The sequence below is a fragment of the Chiloscyllium plagiosum genome, chromosome 27 (assembly GCF_004010195.1).
Source record: "Chiloscyllium plagiosum isolate BGI_BamShark_2017 chromosome 27, ASM401019v2, whole genome shotgun sequence".
In the NCBI taxonomy this organism is placed as follows: Eukaryota; Metazoa; Chordata; class Chondrichthyes; order Orectolobiformes; family Hemiscylliidae; genus Chiloscyllium; species Chiloscyllium plagiosum.
The window spans coordinates 35,797,872-35,816,454 of record NC_057736.1 but is presented as its reverse complement, the minus strand read 5'-3'; the positions used below and the strand labels follow the sequence as shown (position 1 = coordinate 35,816,454).

Here is an 18,583-nt window from a genome sequence, read left to right as displayed (position 1 = left end):
CTTAGTAACTGCATGACTGATCTGATGAGTAAACAAACACAGGAGGCAGCAAAACATAATCCAGGGCTTTATAATCATACATCGTTTTAATCCATCTTCCACATCTTAATGCCACTATTTTCATGAAAGCTTTGTCATTAAAAAATTGTCGAAAGAAAGTACTTTTCCCCCACTTCTAAAACACTGCGGGGGCAGTTAGATGCACAACAATTAGTTGTTCAGTTATAGTGCCTTATTTGATGAGATTTAAGAGCTTTAGTAAGTTGGCCTGTTAAACTGCTCCACGACTGGATTTGGAGAAGCTTTTTAAAAATAATCATCCATGTGATTATTGTGACAGTTGAAGTACACAGATAACTGCAAAACAAAACAATATTGACATGTTACAAATTGAAAGAAAATTAAATTGTCAAAAATAATATTATACCAGACATCACTGTTTGAAAACTGGAGAACAAGGAAATAAACAGCAAAGTGAAGCAAAATCATAGCAGTTATTCTTTATAAAAATATCGATTTAGGTTCTAACCATTAAATAGAACCATGAAGAGGTTGAGCTTTGCTTTTCGAGCTGAAATTTCTATTAGAACCTGTTTATACCTTTGCCAAATTGGCACTTCACATAGCATCCAACAGAGGAAATTGCAATTCCTACAATTGATTTCACAAGTTTTTCAAAGTTTTGATCAAAGCCATTAAAGAAAAAGAATACAACTCATTTTGAAAGAATTCAGGAGTATCTTATGTATCATCCATCTTAATGCAGAGATTCAACACCACCCCTCCTCACCCCCCCACCCACCTCTATCATCTCCCAATCCAAATATTTTGGCCTTCCTTCACAAGTTGATTAAATTGGAAGTAGTCTGCATTATCTCATCAAAATGACATTTTTCGTACCATGGAAACATGCCACTGAATGTCAGGAAGCTCTTTGAGATTCAGTACGATTGCTCAGTTGATCAGTCACCCACCAATTTCCATCTTCCTACATGTCTACCTTCCAAGAGTCATTGAATAATGGTCAGCAATATGACATTGACCGATTCCGCCACTCTTAGCCTAGGGTTCCGAGGTCAACGACAATATTTGCACCTTGTCAAAGTTAACTGCCCATCCCAGTTACAAATTTCTTCAGGGAGGAATGATTCAATAGCTTGCATTTGTATTCTTTTTCACACCCTTAGAAAAATCCAAAGAGCTTTGCAGTCCATGAAGTAATTTTGAAGTACAGACACTATCATTATGGAGGAAATGTGGCAGCCAATGTTTGCACAGCAAGATCCAATGAAGAATAATGTGATAATAACCAGATTATGTGGGCACTTAAAGAGACGTTTTTAAGACAAGTATTTGCCAAGACACAGAGGAGAGCTCACTTGTTTTTCAAAACAGTGTTATGGGGTATTTATTGTTCACTTGAGGGGACTAACTGGCTTAACATTTCACCCAGAAATTGTCACTGCAACCCATGGGATTACAGCTGACATACTCTGCACAAATTCCAGGATTGGGATATGAACCCACAACCACCTGTAGCACACTTAGCTACTGAGCTAACAGTAATGACAGAGAATCATTGTATTTTGTTGAAACATATTGTACAAGGACACCACAGCATATCAATGTGGTTTCACTGCAGTGATCTTATAACCTCATCATTCCTCACTTCTTCAGAGAGTGAAGAAGAAAGGCAAAACAAAATGTTTTCAAACAGGAAAACCTGTTACAGACCTCAGTCAATATCTATATCTGCATGGTTAGAACCAAGAGGAAAATATATGTTATCATTTTATTTGAAGGGCAAGTGAGTGATGCATGAATTTCCTTGATGAGATACTTTTCGAGTCAGCCACAGTCTTTGCTAACAGCTTATTAGAATCATATAATTGCACAGTAGCACAGAAGGCTATTCAATCTGTTGTGTCAGAACTGTCCAATTTAGTCCCATACCTAGCTATTTCCCCCTAAATTTAATTCTCATCAAGCAAATAGTAACTTTCAAATAGCAATTGCCTATGGAAATCTATTTTACTCTCTTGTAGTGCCTTGCAAATCATGACGTTCTGTATAAAGGAGTTGGGTTTTAAACAAATTGCATTTACTGTGAAGATTTTCTCATTTCAAATCATGATTAAAAGCAAAGCGATCCAATTATTAAATAGAGTCAGTGATGACTGAACATATTAATGATTTTTATGTATAATTTCATGCCAGGGAAGCAGGGCAGAATCTAAACACAAGCCCAAGGAAGTCACAATTTATTATAGTGTATGAAAGTGGTTCACAGAGTAGGAGCGTAGTTTGTCACTCTTGTATAGTTGAGGAAGTTATACATTGTCAGAGGTATCATTGTTAAAGCCCCCTTTCTTCTCTAATAGATAGTTGCTAAACAGCCAATGGCACTAACTATTACAAAAACAAAAAGGAGAGTTCTTCCCAGTGGTCTCTCGACTAACATCACCATCACAGATGATCCTATCATTATCAAATTGTGCATCTCCTATATTGCAACAATGACTACACTTGTGAAGCATTTTATTAAATGCAAAGTACTTTGCAATAAACTGAGGTCAAGTCAGCTGCTACCCAAATGCAGGCCTTTCCTTCTTGGTTGCATTTGTCACACAAAAAGCTCAAATGTGCTCTTTAGTGATTCAACAGCACTTCCAGTATGGGTGCCAGCTGCTGAACACAGGAGAGGTTCCTGGCCTGTCCGCAGTAGCCAGGTGACACCATGTCTGTGCATTAGTGCAATCACATTTTATTTCTACAATAGATACCTAGATACATTTACTCCACACTCCATAATAATTTGTTACAACATGGCATAAAATGTAGCAGAAACAGTGTAAATTGTGACAAGTTGAAACATGAAATGGCACTATAATTGCCATATATATATATTCGAATGAACCTGTTCAGAGATGTTGAACCCATAGATTGAGCTCAGGCCTCCTAAGCTCAGCGGCACCAACTGAACCACAGTACTACAATAGTTCCTACTGCCAGTCATGCATACTTATAGGTATGAAAGCAAGTATTAACTACAGTGCTAACAAGATAATAAACAGGAGCAACACTGAACAACATAGGAAACCAATGACAAAACCGACCAAACAAACCACCCCTCCCTTAACCACTGGTCACCAATTGATGACAGATTCAGGAATGTGGGGTACTTGTGCAAAGTTAGGACCATAATATTATCATCTAATAACATCAGAAAAGGTACCTGAAACCTATTGGAACAAGGGACCACGTGACAGATGCATTAATTAAGGGATAATTGAATATGAATATGTTACATATATGTGAGGAGCCAATAATCAGTGGGGTGAGAGTTTCTAATGTGTGGGTAACTAAAATAAAGCTCTCTCAAAGTATGGACTCTGACCCTCTATTTAAATAGTTACCTTCTAATGTATAATACATGAAACATGATTCCCATGCACACGCTTGTTCTATTGAAACTTGCAACTGAAAACAGCACAAGTTTTGCACAATCACAATTCTAACCATATAGAACATAGAACATTACAGTGCAGTACAGGCCCTTCGGCCCTCGATGTTGCGCCGACCTGTGGAACCAATCTGAAACCCATCTAACCAAAACTATTCCATTCTCGTCCATATGCCTATCAAATGACCGTTTAAAAGACCTTAAAGTTGGCAAGTCTACTACTGTTGCAGGCAGGGCATTCCATGCTCCTACTACTGAGTAAAGAAACTACCTCTAATATCTGACCTATATCTATCACCCCTCAATGTGAAGATATATCCCCTCATGCTAGCCATCACCATCCGAGGAAAAAGGCTCTCACTGTCCAACATACCTAACTCTCTGATTATCTTATTTGTCTCAAATAAATCACCCCTAAACTTTCTTCTCTCGAACGAAAACAGCCTCAAGTCTCTCAGCCAGTGCTCATAAGACCTTCCCTCCATACCAGGCAACATCCTAGTAAATCTCCTCTGAACCCTTTCCAAAGCTTCTGTGACCAGAACTATACGCAATACTCCAAATGTGGCCACACCAGAGTTTTGTACAGCTGCAGCATTACCTCATGGTTCCAAAACTCAATCTCTCTACCAATAAATACACACTGTATGCCTTCTTAACGACCCTATCAACTTGGGTGGCAACTTTCAAGGATCTATGTACCTGGACACTGAGATCTCACTGCTCATCTACACTATCAAGAATCTTACCATTAGCTCAGTACTCTGCATTCCTGTTACTCCTTCCAAAGTGAATCATCTCACATTTTTCCACATTAAACTCCATTTGCTACCTCAGCCCAGCTCTGCTGCCTATCCAGGTCTCTCTATAACCTACAATATTCTTCATCACTATCCACAACTCTATCAACCTTAGTTTCAACGGCAAATTTACTAATTCATCCTTCTAAGCCTTCATCCAGAACTCCACAGACAACAGTGGAACCAAAACAGATCCTTGTGGTACCCCACCTAGTAAATGAACTCCAGGATGAATACTTCCCATCAATCACCACCCTTTTTCAGCTAGCCCATTTCTGATCCAAACCGCTAATTCACCCTCAATCCCACACCTTCGCAGTTTGTGCAATAGTGAACTGTGGGGCATCTTATCAAACGCCTTACTGAAATCATGTACACCACATCAACCACTTTACCCTTATTAACCTGTTTGGTAACCTTCTCAAAAGAGCTCAATAAGGTTTATGAGGCACAACCTACCCTTCACAAAACCGTGTTGACTATCCCTAATCAACTTATTCCTCGCCAGATGATTATAAATCCCTTTCCAATACTTTACCCACAACCAAAGTAAGGCTCACAGGTCTATAATTTCCAGGGTTGTCTCTGCTCCCCTTCTTGAACAAGGGAACAACATTGCTATCCTCCAGTCTTCTGGCACTATTCCTGTAGACAATGATGTGTTTATAATGATCATTCTCTTCACATAGCTGATGACAGTTTACACAGATTGAACAGCAGTACAAGGCATGCTACTCACAAATACCAAAGGAACCTAAAAACACAACATATTAGACGACATGGATTTTTCTTTGAAAAGTGAAAGAATTTGGTGAATTTATTTTAAAGCGAGAGCTTTGTAAAGGCTGGTAACACCCCCTCAGCACTTACTTTGGACTCTGGCATTATATCATATAGTAAAGAGCACATGTTCTATCCAACAACTTTCTGAAAATTCTGAATTAACTGGAGAAAATTGTGAAGTAAGGATTCACGGTTGATAAGGCATGTTCCATGCCTTCATGATGTTCCAAAGCATTTTAAAACTCTACTTTTTTTTTTAAGTGTAATCACCATTGTGTTACTGAAGGTTACAGCAGCAACTGAAAATTCCCACCTTTCATGGACAGTCGACTTTACTGGGGAAGAAGGCATTAACCATGTGTCATTATCACAGACTTCAATTACAACAGATCCATGAATAAGACATCAAGTCCACTGAGTATTTTTGACCATCCCAGTAAGATCTTAACTGCACTTGTCAATTTCAAATGTTCTGCTGAGTTCATATACAGATACTCACTCCACGTAATATGATGTTCCCTTATTACAGTAAGGCTAGGATGCATTTTCAATGCATTGTAATTCAAATCATGCAGTTTTAACACGGAAGCCTACATGTCACCACCAAAAGCACTAAACCATTGCAGGAAAATGACAAGTTTCCTTTACTATTGGTCTACTGACTAAATACAACAGGTCAAAGAGTGCTTTTCAGGTATAAAAACGAAGTGCTACAGAAACACAGCAAGTTTTGCAGCATGTGTGGAGAGAAAGCACAGGTAATGTTTCTGGTCCAGTTACCTTTCTTCACTACTTCTGTTTTTGGATTCAGATTTCCAGCATCCACAGTTTGTTTGTTTTATTTTAGCGTCTTTTAGACACAAGATTCTGTTAACATCAGTAAAGCGTTTGGCTTTTCCTCCCACAGGTTACTTCTTGCATCCCAACCTTCTGATGTTTTAAAGAGCAGAGCTATACCTTTCACCAGTGAAACTCTGTTACAAAATTTGTACTTTTCATTCACGCGATGTTAAAATAGCGGATTGCTACACAAAGCCTTTGATTTTCTTGAAGAATCAATCAGCCCCAGCTGTAAACAATTGGTATAAGCAATCAGCAAGTAAAGATTTTGTGACAATTAGTGAAGATTATGTTAAATAGAAAAAAAATTATGCTTTGTATCTTAAAATGTTTAACAAACTTGATCTTACAACATGCTATGAAACACTTGATAATTGAAGAATTACTTTAGAATGCAATCGCTATTAATGCACGCAAACCCAGCAGACAACGTAATGACAATGATGCACAAACAGAATGAGACAAATTATCACAAGCTGTTTTGGCTTAGCCAAGTAGCCAGATAAAACCTTGATTTAAAGTTTCAGCTAAAAACCCTGAGCTTCTTTCCTACTCACTAAATCATTACTCAAGTTACATTCACCACTCTGAATGAAATGCCTGACCTCCAAATTCAAGAAGTTAGGATGCAGACATTGTGCAAAGGCTGACTAGTTCTAGAGAGCACACAAGGTTAGACAGACTGAACTTTTAGATTAGGTAAACTAGTGAAACTTCAGGCTTGCTGAAGTATGAGATTTCACATTGTCATAAACGTCATATGTACCTCAGGCTGAGATCATGTTAGTGTTTTTGTTTACAAGTTGGTGTGCAATAATTCTACAAACAACTAATTATATTTAACTTTTTTTTTAATACAAAATGGTCACAAACCCATTTTTTCCTCTTAAAAAAAATAATAAAGCCATTTGTCCAAAAAAACAAAAAGTCATAATTGTACAAATTAAAAGGTAGTATTTATACATACAATATTGAAAGCACAACAAAATATAATGGGTTCAAAAAATAAAACCACATGTTGCCATTAAAACTAACTCCATTGAGTCCATTTAGAAATACCTGGAGATGAAAGCCTTTTGATATTTTCTCTGTCACTTTCTCTCAGAGGTGCACAAGGTTTTTATACCAAACAAGTGCATCTGCCTGCAAATCAGATCAGTTAAGACACAATCCAACACAGAAAAAAACACTTTAAATGAAGTTCAAGACAAGTTTAAAAGAAAAAAAGCCTGCCAAACGTACTCAAAAACTGAAATAGTGATGACATGACTAACATTTTAGGAACTTTCAACAAGAAATTTAAAACTGAATTATACCAAATCAAAAACACTTCACATTTTATGTAGAATATAATCTCATGTAATGCCACTGGTAAGATCAAATGGTCAGAGTGAGTCACAATAGTCTTAAAAGTGACCAATTAATACCACCCCCCATCCCCATGACAGTTTAAATTGATTATAAAACCCAGTGCGTGCTGTACTTGTACAAATAACTATTGGACTTTAACCATATAGCAACATTCAGTTGAACACAGATCAAATGCAGCATGTGAAGATGCAAGGTGGCCTCAAACATCAGGATCAAGCACAGCTGCTTTGTTGTTGTATTGGTTCTTCTAAAAAAATGACTGCGAACTTCTGGAGCAAAATGCTTTCAATGCTGCTGTATGTCCATGTTCTTCAAACCCGGATCATAACAACTGCAACGGTCAAAAGATTCTTCAATAATCCTTTGTAAATAATAAAAGTAAAATTAAATCAAAGATCAAAGTATTGTCTAGGTGTTGCAACAAGGTACTTAAGTTTAGACCAAATAAATAAGCAAGGAATTAAGGCCCAAACAATTTTACATTGAAGCATTGACAAAAACACTGAAATTCAAATTTGAATGTAGAACAGTCAATATATATTGGTTATATCACTAATCTGACGATTAATTTTATAATTAGATACTTTATCTTACTAAATCTAGTCTGAATTAGGTTCTTTCTATCCAGATCCTACTTACATTTTATTCACCTGTATACAGGTGAATATCAACTCACATGCAATATACAGCTTGGTATAAAATTTATTATCCTAACATATTTTAACAACACGTGCAGAACAGCATTCAATACTTTCTCCAATGCAGTTCAGACAAAGGACAACACACTGAATTTCAACATTACTCTTCCCATCCAGAGAGAGAGGTCTTCAACTCACCAACTCCATAGAACACAGAGCTCTCTCTGCTAGCCATAGAGACCTGTTGCAAAGAAGTTTTCCATATCAAAGAAATTTTTCTGCTTAACATATCAAAATGCCTGGTCTCTCCACCACAGGAGCATTTTGGATTAGCTCCTTATCTTAAATTACCACCATAACAATCAATTATTATGCTTCAACATCTACACCAGCTTCACTAATTCCACTGTTATTTTACAATATTGCAAGGAGTACAGCAATAAAGTATAAGTTATACTCACAGTTCTTGGTTTTTTATTCAACTTGATATCAATCCTGTAATTAAACAGAAGCATTAAACTTTAGAAAGCAGCACCATCTCCTTTAAAGTTACAACACTTACCATTTATTGATATACAACAGGAGCACATAGCAACAAATCCCTTTAGCTTCAGGAATTTATTTCCTGGTCTTGTCTAAGTAAATGGGCGTTAAGTAGTCAGCTTTCTGCAACTGGTTGCTTTATTTCCCAAACTAATGGTACTTTAGGAACATCTACAGCACATAAACAGCAACATACTTAGAAGTTGACTCAAGGCCACTTTCTTCAGGACAATTCAACATGGGCAATAAATTCCAGCAATCCCACAAAGAGCAAAAACTCCCCTCCACTAAAACTACCCCATACTCCCTTCCAATAAAACTATCCCCCATACTCCCCTCTACTAAAACTATCCCCATACTTAGCAAGACTAAAAGGATCCTTTTAGAAACTGATGCTGAAAAACATTTCAAAGTGGCTGTTTTCCATATTAATATTTATGATATCCAACATGAAGAGAAAATGTTACCATGCCTGAACCAACTAACAAGCCTAAGTACTCCTCTGGGTTTGATAAAAGAGTTGCTCTCCTTCTTATAACTTATACGACAGGAAAAAAACTTAACATCAGGAAGCAGGGAAAGATAAGGAGGAAAGGGGTGATATCATTAGGGGAGGTGATGGCCTAAGGGTACTGTTGCTGGACTATTAATCCAGGTAACGTTCTGGGGACAGGGGTTCAAATCCCGCCACAGCAGATGGCAGAATTCAATAAATATCTGGAATTAGAACCTAATGATGACCATGAATCCATTGTCGATTGTCAGAAAAACCCATCTGGTTCACCATTGTCCATTAGGGAAGGAAACTGTCATCCTTACCTGGTCTGGCCTACATGCAACTCCAGACCTACAGCAATGTGGTCAGCTCTTAACTGCCCTCTGGGCAATTAGGGTGGGTAATAAATGCTGCCTAGCAACCAACGCCCTCATCCCGTGAATGAATAAAAAATATTTATGATGGGAAGAGAATCACCTATGGCTAGAACTGAACAACATAAAAGGTGTAATTACAGCTCTTTATGTAGTTGATAGAACACCAAATGGTTTGAAGAATGTGGAGGAACAAATCTAAAAGGAAATTACAGAATGCAAACTATGGGTATAATGGTTGATTTCAATCATCCGAAAGTAAACTGAAAATGGTGGTGTTAATAGCAGGGAGTTGAAACTTTATTGCTGGAACAGCACAGCAGGTCAGGCAGCATCCAGGGAACAGGAGATTCGACGTTTCGGGCACAGGCCCTTCTTCAGGAAGAAGGGCCTGTGCCCGAAACGTCGAATCTCCTGTTCCCTGGATGCTGCCTGACCTGCTGTGCTGTTCCAGCAATAAAGTTTCAACTTTGATCTCCAGCATCTGCAGACCTCACTTTCTCCTTAATAGCAGGGAGGGCAAGCATTCCTAGATTGCATTCAGGAGACTTTTCTACAGCACTACGTACACAATTCAACAAGAAAGGAGGCACTGGTTGACCTGGTTGAGGTGAGCCAAGTAAATCAAGTGTCAGTGGCAGAACATCATTAGGACAGTGATTGCAATTTCATAAAAGTTAAGATGATGGTAGAAAAGAACAATGAACAAACCAGAAGAATAATAATTAACTGGGGGAGAGGGGACTTCAACTGGGCAACAACAGAGCTGGGCCAGATAAACTGGAGCCAAAGGCTGGCAGGGAAATCCAACTGAACAATGGACTACCTTCAAGGACAAAATAGATCAGGTACATTCAAGGAAATTCCCTCAAAAGGGACAGATAGGGCAAACAAATCCAGACACCTAACAAAGGAAATCTGAAAGGCTTCTGCAGGCACATAAAAGTAAAAGGAGGAGTAGGGATTATTATGGACAACACAGGATTTATATATGGAAGCAGGGACATGGCTGAGCAATTAAATGAATATCTTGCATCTGTCTTTACTGAGAAAGCAAAGCTACCCAGGCTATGGTGACAGAGGAGGATATTTAGTCACTAGAAGAGTTCAAACCTGATATGGAGTTGGCACTGAATAGTCTGTAATTAAAGTTGATAAGACACTGAGACCAGATGAGATGTTTCCAAGGATACAGAAGGAAGTGAGAGTGGAAACTGTGAAGGCACTGTTATATTTCTTCAGTCTTTGGACTCAAGAGTGGTGCCAGATGCCTAAAGAATTCCAAGCATTACAATCTTGCTTAAGAAAGTTTTTTTTTTTAAGAATAAGCTCAGAAATTATAAAGCAATCAATTTAACTTTGTTTCCTGAGGTTTTCCCGCCACCACTATTTTGGAATAAAATTAATGGTTACATAGGTAAGCACTTGTGAATAATGGAGAAGCACCATGGATTTAAATCAAAGTTTAAATAAATTGCTGTAGTTTTTGTAGAGGTAACAGAGAATGAGTGAGGATACTGCTGTTGATGTGGTGTAAGCAGACTTCCAAAAGGTATCTGATGCAATACTACACAAATCGAGTTTATGAAATAAAAGGAACAGTAGCACGTTGGATGGAAAGGTGACTGAGTGATAAGAGACAAATTGCAACGTGCAATGAATACTTTTCGGGCTGGAAAAAGGTTTGAAATAGTGCTCCTCCAGGGATAAGTGTGGGACCCATCACTTTTCCCAAGAAAAATTACCAATCTAGCCCATGGTCTGATGGGGATAATATAAAAGTTTGCAGATGATCTAAAACTTGGAACATTTGTAAACTGTGGGGGACAATTTAATGCTTCAAAAGGACATTGACAAGTTGGTGAACTGGATAAATAGGTGGCACTTGAAGCTCATTGCAGAGTTACGAGCGATAATACATTTTGGTAAAAAGAGCACGGACAGACAGTATAAAAATTGTGTTCTACACTAAATGGTGTGCAGGAGCAGAGAGACCTTGATGCGAATGTACATAAGCAATGTTATGAGGAAAGATCAGAGAACAGCTAAAAGGAGATGTGATAGCTGTTTTCAAAACCATGAGTGTTAAGGACAGTAGATATCATGAAGCTAATCCCACTCACAAAGGGATTGCAAATGAGAAAGCACAGATTTAAAGAAAAACACAGAAGAAGCAAACGTGCTACAAGAAGAATCTTTTCCAAACAGTGACTAGTCTGAATTTGGAATGTACTCTCTGGATGTGTGGTGGAGGCAGGTTCAATTGAGACATTGAAGACTGCATTGGATGCTTATGTGAATACAAAGAAAAGTGCAGGGCTACGAAACTAAGGCAGGAAAACAGCACTAAGCCATAATGTGCATTAGGACAGCAGGTGCAGACGCAATGGCTCCGAAACAATTCTGTAATTCTATAGATTCTTTAAAGGCCATTTTACCTTTAAGGCAAGTTAATTTTCAGCCAGATCATTGACTGTGAACAGATATCCATCAAGAAATGGGTCAACATGATTACATTTCACTTATTGTCAATGGAGAAAGAAAATTTCCACTTTATTAGTTTTGGCTAAATTTGGTTCAAATGTTGATTATGGTGCAAACCCCTCAGATTAAGTACTTCAAACAATAGAGGAGACTGTAGGGTTTGTTGAGAACCTGGAGAGAATTTTCAATTTCTAAAGTCCTATCTGCTTTGTAAATTTACAACATGGTCCCCTGTTTTCCATCTTTACACAACATACTGAGGGTCTCTTGTCACAGAAATTCATAACTGTAGATTTATTACAAATCCATGGATTGTTGCAGTACTCATTTTCCATTACTGATGAAAGACGGAATAGCTGTGTGTATGAGAGCTAGCGTAGCTGAAGTTACACTGATGACTGTACTTTGCTTGGTCAGATACTCTACTCAATAGAAGAAACCACTATCAACAATATCTTCTGCCTGGAAACTAAATTTAATATAAAATGTAACAAGCGTTGTCGCACTGTGACTGCTGTTGAGAACATTTCATAAACATTCCAGTTACATGGCCCTAACATACACTGGCAAATATCCAAACTTACAGCAGCTAGTGGCAAAAGATAGTAAGTATTTCCAAAAATGTCTACAGTCTACATTTCACAGTACAGGGGAATACTGGGAAAAACACAGCACATATACTGATAGAAAGCAAACTTACTCAAAGTCATAATCAAACATGCCAGATGGGCTGGATGGCAGCATAGAAGAAGAAAGAAAGTAACAAAGGTTAACACACCAGTTCAGAGTCTCAAGCTATTTGGAACATTATATTTTTAAACAAAAAAAAAGTGAGAAACACTGGCGATTTGATGAACTAAATGGAGAAATAAATATATTCAGAAATGTTATTTTTAACCTTAACAGTTATAATTTCTTGAAAACGATGATTTTTTTCTCAACAATTTATTACATGGAAACAATTAAGCTTTGTTGAGTTAAACCCCCAATTTCATTAAAATGCAATAGAGCAGTGGGTAGTATACAGCACACAGTCAATGTACAAGGAGCAGTGTGCTAGAAACATATGCCAAAAAAATGTTCCTTGTATAATAATGTCAAGCCATATTTAACTCAAATGCGTACTCTTACTAACAGGTGGTTCTTCTACTTTCATGAATGCAATCAAGTAGCTTTGTAAGGACCAAGCCAAACAAGCCTCCTCCACTCTTGCCCCACTCATCTTGCAATTTCATGAACTACTGTTGCACAAATTACCTGTGTCGGTTTTTGTTTTTCCTTTTCTTGTGACTCCCGTGGTGGCTGCTGGATGACGTGGAGGAGGCTGCTTTCTGAGGCTTCACTCCTTGCAGATGTGATCCATCCAGTTCCTCAGTGTCCTCCTGGTTGGGTTCATTCTCCTGATTCTGGAAGTCTGGAGAATTGTCACTTTCTGTCCCACTACCCGGTTCACCTAATCAAGTGATTCACACACAAAATGCAAATTTGAAAAAAACAGATTTGCTTAAACCAGTGCAATTCCCAAATCACCCCAGTATCAAGTAAGAAAAGCAAAGTCAATTGCATACTGCTCGTTAATTATTCCAGTTAAAAATTGTTGCTGAGATGCTTCTGTTTTGAAAGCATCATAAATATCTCCATACACTTTCCAACTTACTTCCATGTGTAAAATAATCCATACCAACATTTTGTGAAACATGCTGAATGAACTGTACTATTGGCTTTTTGAAGACATGGCAAAGTTTTTAACCTTATTTTAAGTTCTTATTGTTCCCAATTTTACTGCAATAGCTTTGATTTCACTGACAAAGTACTTATAATAGCAAACAATAAAACAAATAGATCTGAGGGTGTCAAAGATGTGTTCAGTTTAATGCATTAAACGGTGGAACTAATTCAACAGAACATTAATCAAAGCATCTCTCTTCTTCTGGAACCAGCCCATAACCCACTCCCCCCTCCTCAAACATATGCTTTACAGCAGAAAACCCTCGTACAACACCTACTTTCAGTCAAATTTCAAGTGGAAAAGTATGTATTATATCAACATGAAAGGGGACTTATTTCTAAAACTTACGCTTTTCCACCATTTGGTCTTGGACACCAGTTAAAGCACTCACTGCCTGTAACAGATGTGAAATCACTGTTAAATATAAAATTGCATTTGCAAATATTATGTATTTTATGATCAAGTACAAGTTTATTTTACTCACTGCTACTGAAGTAACGGATGACTTGCTAAAGAGACGTTCTGCTTCTTTAAATTTCCTATTCCTTCTATCATTTTTACTGTTAGTGTTTCTGAAACATAACACAGAAAACCAATAACCAGGCAGGTTACCATTTAATACCAAGGAATTTACCATTTAATAGTTAAGTATACAAACTTCCTTTGTATTGATACTATGATCATCGCTCCCTTAACCAGCCAGGTGTCTCCTAACAGGGAGGAGATATGTGAAAGAGTTCCCCTCCATCAACTGTGTAACTATTTGCATTGGCAGGCCTTCAGGAGTAAGGTGTCCACTTTTGTCTAGTGTAGATTCCACAGAATGAAATGAGTTAAAGAAAATACGGGGAGAACAAAATATTGATTTTGCCAGTTACAAACATATTTATTCCAAGTCAAACCATAAAGCCAAGTCAAAACACTCCCCGAAATGTTGTCATGAAGCATACTGGTACTCCAAACTATTTCTTATAAAATGTCCTACATTCAGAGCACAATGCTACCATTACTTTATGACCAACATTCTCAAAAATTTAGATTCACACCATCTCTCTAATTAGCGTCAGTAACCTTCGAAGTGTGTAACTTTCAGTCATGATACAGGCACCGTCCTGAGAAGAAACTAAGATTTTCCTGCAGCAATTTTCAAACTTCTCATGAAGGTGCTAAATATTGTCTGGGTACAATTCTATCCCTCAGTGCCCTCGATAGTCATTCTTTGACTGCCAGCTCAGTTGTCAGTGCCTGTCAATTGTTAAGCTGTGGAAAAAATCAACTGATCCTCGTTTACAATGAACACCAGCACAAACAGTCAGGGCACGGTGGTCAACAACAGAAGTCGCACTCCCAGGCCTTCAGTCAGAGTTGACAAAGCCGACTTAGTGGTCCCAAGTACTCAACCAGCTTGATGGAAGTTAACATGATAAGGATCAGAGACTGATCCAAAGACCATCACAACTCAGTTATGTACTTAGGAACATGTTTGGTAACTGGTTATTGGAAACATTTATGAATTCATTTTGGTTTTTTAATGTACAGAACTGCCTGCTTCATGTTTGAGACTTCTGAAAGTTCACTGTGCAACAGTTGGCCTAGTAAAGTAAAAAATTAAACTTGAACGTAATTTTTTTCATTTGTTTGAAAAATATTATATAAGCAAAATGACCATTCCAGACATTTAGCATTACATTCGTAAAACTTCAAAAAGCAGACTTAAAAATGATACTAGGTTGCCTGTGAGTTTATGCAAGCTTGAACTTGAAGCTTTGGCACATTTGATTAAGTGGTGGTAGGCTGAGTCATTTTGACAGGTCCATGCACAAAATCGAGACACATACTTTTGATTGGTCAAGTAACGATCCCATCCACGAATGATATTCCCATACATCTGTGTATCTTCCAAATAACTTCCTTCAAAAGCATAGATCTGACGTTCCAAGTTTGCCAAAGTCTCCTGCGAAAAGTAGTTACAAAAATATTCATCAAACAGCTGGGGAAGTAAAATGGTCTGCTGTGAAGTATTCCAACCAGCTTATTTCAAATAATCATGGAAAATGGTTTTACAAAGAATAAATTTATAGAACAACGACAAAGAATAAATACTTTTTGTCAGGATACACATCATTTGAAGCTAAGCTGGTTAGTTCCCAAAACAGACACAGGGATTGTGATGTACAATTAGCCAGTATTTGTCATTTGCAATGCATTTATAAACTTTGTGTTGCAAAGAAAATGCTGGAGAAACTCAACAAGTCTAGCAGCATCTTTGGAGAGAAACAGAATACCAGCGTACAATAGGACTCTTCTTTAGAAAGAATAAGTCACACCAGACTCAAACCTTTAACTCTGTTTCTCTCTCCACACATACTGCCAGACCTGTTGAGTTTCTCTAGCATTTTCTGTGTTTATTTCAGATTTGCAGCATCTGTAATATTTTGCTTTAACTTAAACTTTGTGCTTTGTTTACTTGCAATTTTCCCTACATATAACTAATCACTGCTAATTACTTTGTACACTAGTTGAATGTATTAGCAGACAGCCAGCAGTAAGCATGCACAATGCTTGTGCTGGGGTTGCAACAAATGCTGAGTGTCATAGGTGAAGAGCTTCTGACCTGGTAAAAAGGGTAAAATGGTACAAGAGAGGAGAAAGAAGGCTTTGTGATTTTCAGATGCTGCACAGGACATTCTGGATGAGGAGATTGAAAAGGAGAGAGGTGGTCTGTATCACCAGAGGCCAAAAGGTCTCCCAGGTAAGGCCAAAAGGTAAGTAGCCACAGCGATCAATGCAATGAATCTGGATGTAATGCCAGAGGAAGTTCAACTACTTCACATGAGTGAATATGGTCAATGAACAAATACTCAAATGCCATATTCTACAAGTACAACAGGAGCCTCACATTGCTCAAATCATCACAATGCAGTCTCGTCTCTTTCATTCAACATTTATTAATCACAATTCATACCAAGTATTTACAGCTTTACCTTTTGTCTCAACTCGGTACTGTTACAAACCCATATTTTCCACCTCGCACACATCACCAGTTATGGCAGTCATGGCAAACATGCAGCAGGGGCTACATAGACCCATAGAGAGTAAAAGTTGTTGCAAAGAAAAAAACCTTTGCCAAAGTCCCTCCGGTGCAGATTAACCAAACTTGGGACACACGTGTCACATAGCACCAGTGTTTCAGAGTCTGCAATCCCAATATTCCAGCTGCCCACCCCATTGGAGGAGGACACTGGAGTTCCCACTCTGGCCGACAAAGACAAAGCTCAGTGTTAAGGCCCGAGTGGAGAAAGTGGTGGTTCCCTGGTGTTGACAAGGCTGGGACACAGCACACACGCTGTAATGACCATAACAACAGGGTGAGCCTGAGCCTGTCTGACAGGAGGGACATGAACTGCACAGACACACCGCAGCTCGCTCCAATGTTACACAGGACCATCCCCGGGGGGGGGGGGTGAGACCCCAGAGTGTGCACAAGGCAGGGACCCAGCTCCCAAACCCCCACCCCCGGGGGGAGGACAGACTCAATGGCCACCCCTGCCCCACCCCCACGGCTCAGTCACAAACCCCCACCCCAGGGGGGAGGACAGACTCAATGCCCACCCCCACGGCTCAGTCCCAAACCCCCACCCCCAGGGGGAGGACAGACTCAATGCCCACCCCCACGGCTCAGTCCCAAACCCGCCCCCCGGGCGCTGACCTGGCCCTCTGCTCCATCCCAGGCCCAGGCTCTCCCCGGACTTTCCTGCGTGAGCCCTCCCCGGCCCCGAGCACAGCCTCCGCTTCCCGCCCGATCCGAGACTAACGTACCGCCAGCTCCTGCTTCCTCTTGACTAGCTCGGCCAATTCCCGCCGGGTGTCCGGAATCTGTGGGGCCTGCGCCTTGTTGTGCATCGCCATGTCGGAGCTGGCGAGCGAGCAGCGCCCGAGAGACGGAGAAATAAAACCGCTTCTTCAGGCCGCGGCCGGCAGGAGGGCGCAGAGCCGGCCTCCAACCATCAGGGGGCGCTGTCCGGGCGAGAGCGGCACCTTCAGGACTCAGAGTGAATTACACTGAACACACCGCCACCATCAGGACTGGAGGGTGAATTACACCGAATACACCGCCACCATCAGGACTGGAGGGTGAATTACACCGAACACACCGCCACCATCAGGACTGGAGGGTGAATTACACTGAACACACCGCCACCATCAGGACTGGAGGGTGAATTACACCGAACACACCGCCACCATCAGGACTGGAGGGTGAATTACACTGAACACACCGTCGCCCTCAGGACTGAGTGAATTACACTGAACACACCGCCACCATCAGGACTGGAGGGTGAATTACACCGAACACACCGCCACCATCAGGACTGGGGGGTGAATTACACTGAACACACCGCTGCCTTCAGGACTGGATGGTGAATTACATCCAACACACCGCTACCCTCAGGACTGGAGGGTGAATTACACTGAACACACTCCCGCCCTCAGGACTGGAGAGTAAATTACATCTAACAGACCGCCACCCTCAAGATTGGAGGGTGAATTATACTGAACACACTGCCACTCTCAGGACTGGAGGATGAATTACACTGAACACTCCGCCGCCCTCAGGACTGGAGGATGAATTACACTGAACACACTCCCGTCCTCAGGACTGGAGAGAATATTACATCCAACAGACCGCCACCCTCAAGATTGGAGGGTGAATTATACTGAACACACTGCCACTCTCAGGACTGGAGGGTAAATTACACTATACATACCGCTGCCTCAGGACTGAAGGGTGAATTACACTGAATACACCGCCGCCTTTAGGACTGGATGGTGAATTACATCCAACACACCGCCACCCTCAGGACCGGAGGGTGAATTACATTGAACACACTGCCGCCCTCAGGACTGGAGTATAAATTACATCCTACACACTGCCACCCTCAGGATTGGAGGGTGAATTACCCTGAACACACCGCTGCCTTCAGGACTGGAGGGTGAATTACACTGAACACACTGCCGCCCTCAGGACTGGAGGGTGAATTACACTAAACACACCGCCACATTC

General features: G+C 39.9%; 1 protein-coding gene across 4 annotated transcripts; it reads right to left on the bottom strand.

Annotated features, from left to right (window-relative positions):
- Nucleotides 1-62: 62 nt before the first annotated feature.
- On the bottom strand, nt 63-17,536 carry meaf6 (MYST/Esa1-associated factor 6). 4 transcript variants are annotated; one of them, XM_043717880.1, is made up of 8 exons: nt 17,341-17,536; nt 15,360-15,475; nt 14,006-14,093; nt 13,870-13,915; nt 13,050-13,245; nt 12,493-12,522; nt 8,357-8,390; nt 63-357 (listed from the first exon to the last, which is right to left on the bottom strand). In XM_043717880.1, the coding sequence occupies exons 1-8, from the start codon at nt 17,428-17,430 to the stop codon at nt 307-309; spliced, it is 651 nt and encodes a 216-aa protein (XP_043573815.1). In that variant the 5' UTR covers nt 17,431-17,536; the 3' UTR covers nt 63-306. The 4 variants fall into 4 exon arrangements, with proteins under 4 accessions (XP_043573815.1, XP_043573816.1, XP_043573818.1 ...); XM_043717883.1 differs by lacking the exon at nt 63-357 and adding an exon at nt 6,720-7,618 and having other exon boundaries at nt 17,341-17,535; XM_043717881.1 differs by lacking the exon at nt 12,493-12,522 and having other exon boundaries at nt 64-357.
- Nucleotides 17,537-18,583: the final 1,047 nt, after the last annotated feature.

What these genes read in the sequence shown, in the direction of transcription:
- meaf6 (XM_043717880.1), bottom strand. Translation starts at nt 17,430, where the DNA reads ATGGCGATGCACAACAAGGCGCAGGCCCCACAGATTCCGGACACCCGG. An exon ending in AGAGGAAGCAGGAGCTGGCG is followed by an intron (nt 15,476 to 17,340) that starts GTACGTTAGTCT and finishes TACTTTTCGCAG; the next exon opens with GAGACTTTGGCAAACTTGGA. An exon ending in CATCCGTTACTTCAGTAGCA is followed by an intron (nt 13,916 to 14,005) that starts GTGAGTAAAATA and finishes CATCTGTTACAG; the next exon opens with GCAGTGAGTGCTTTAACTGG.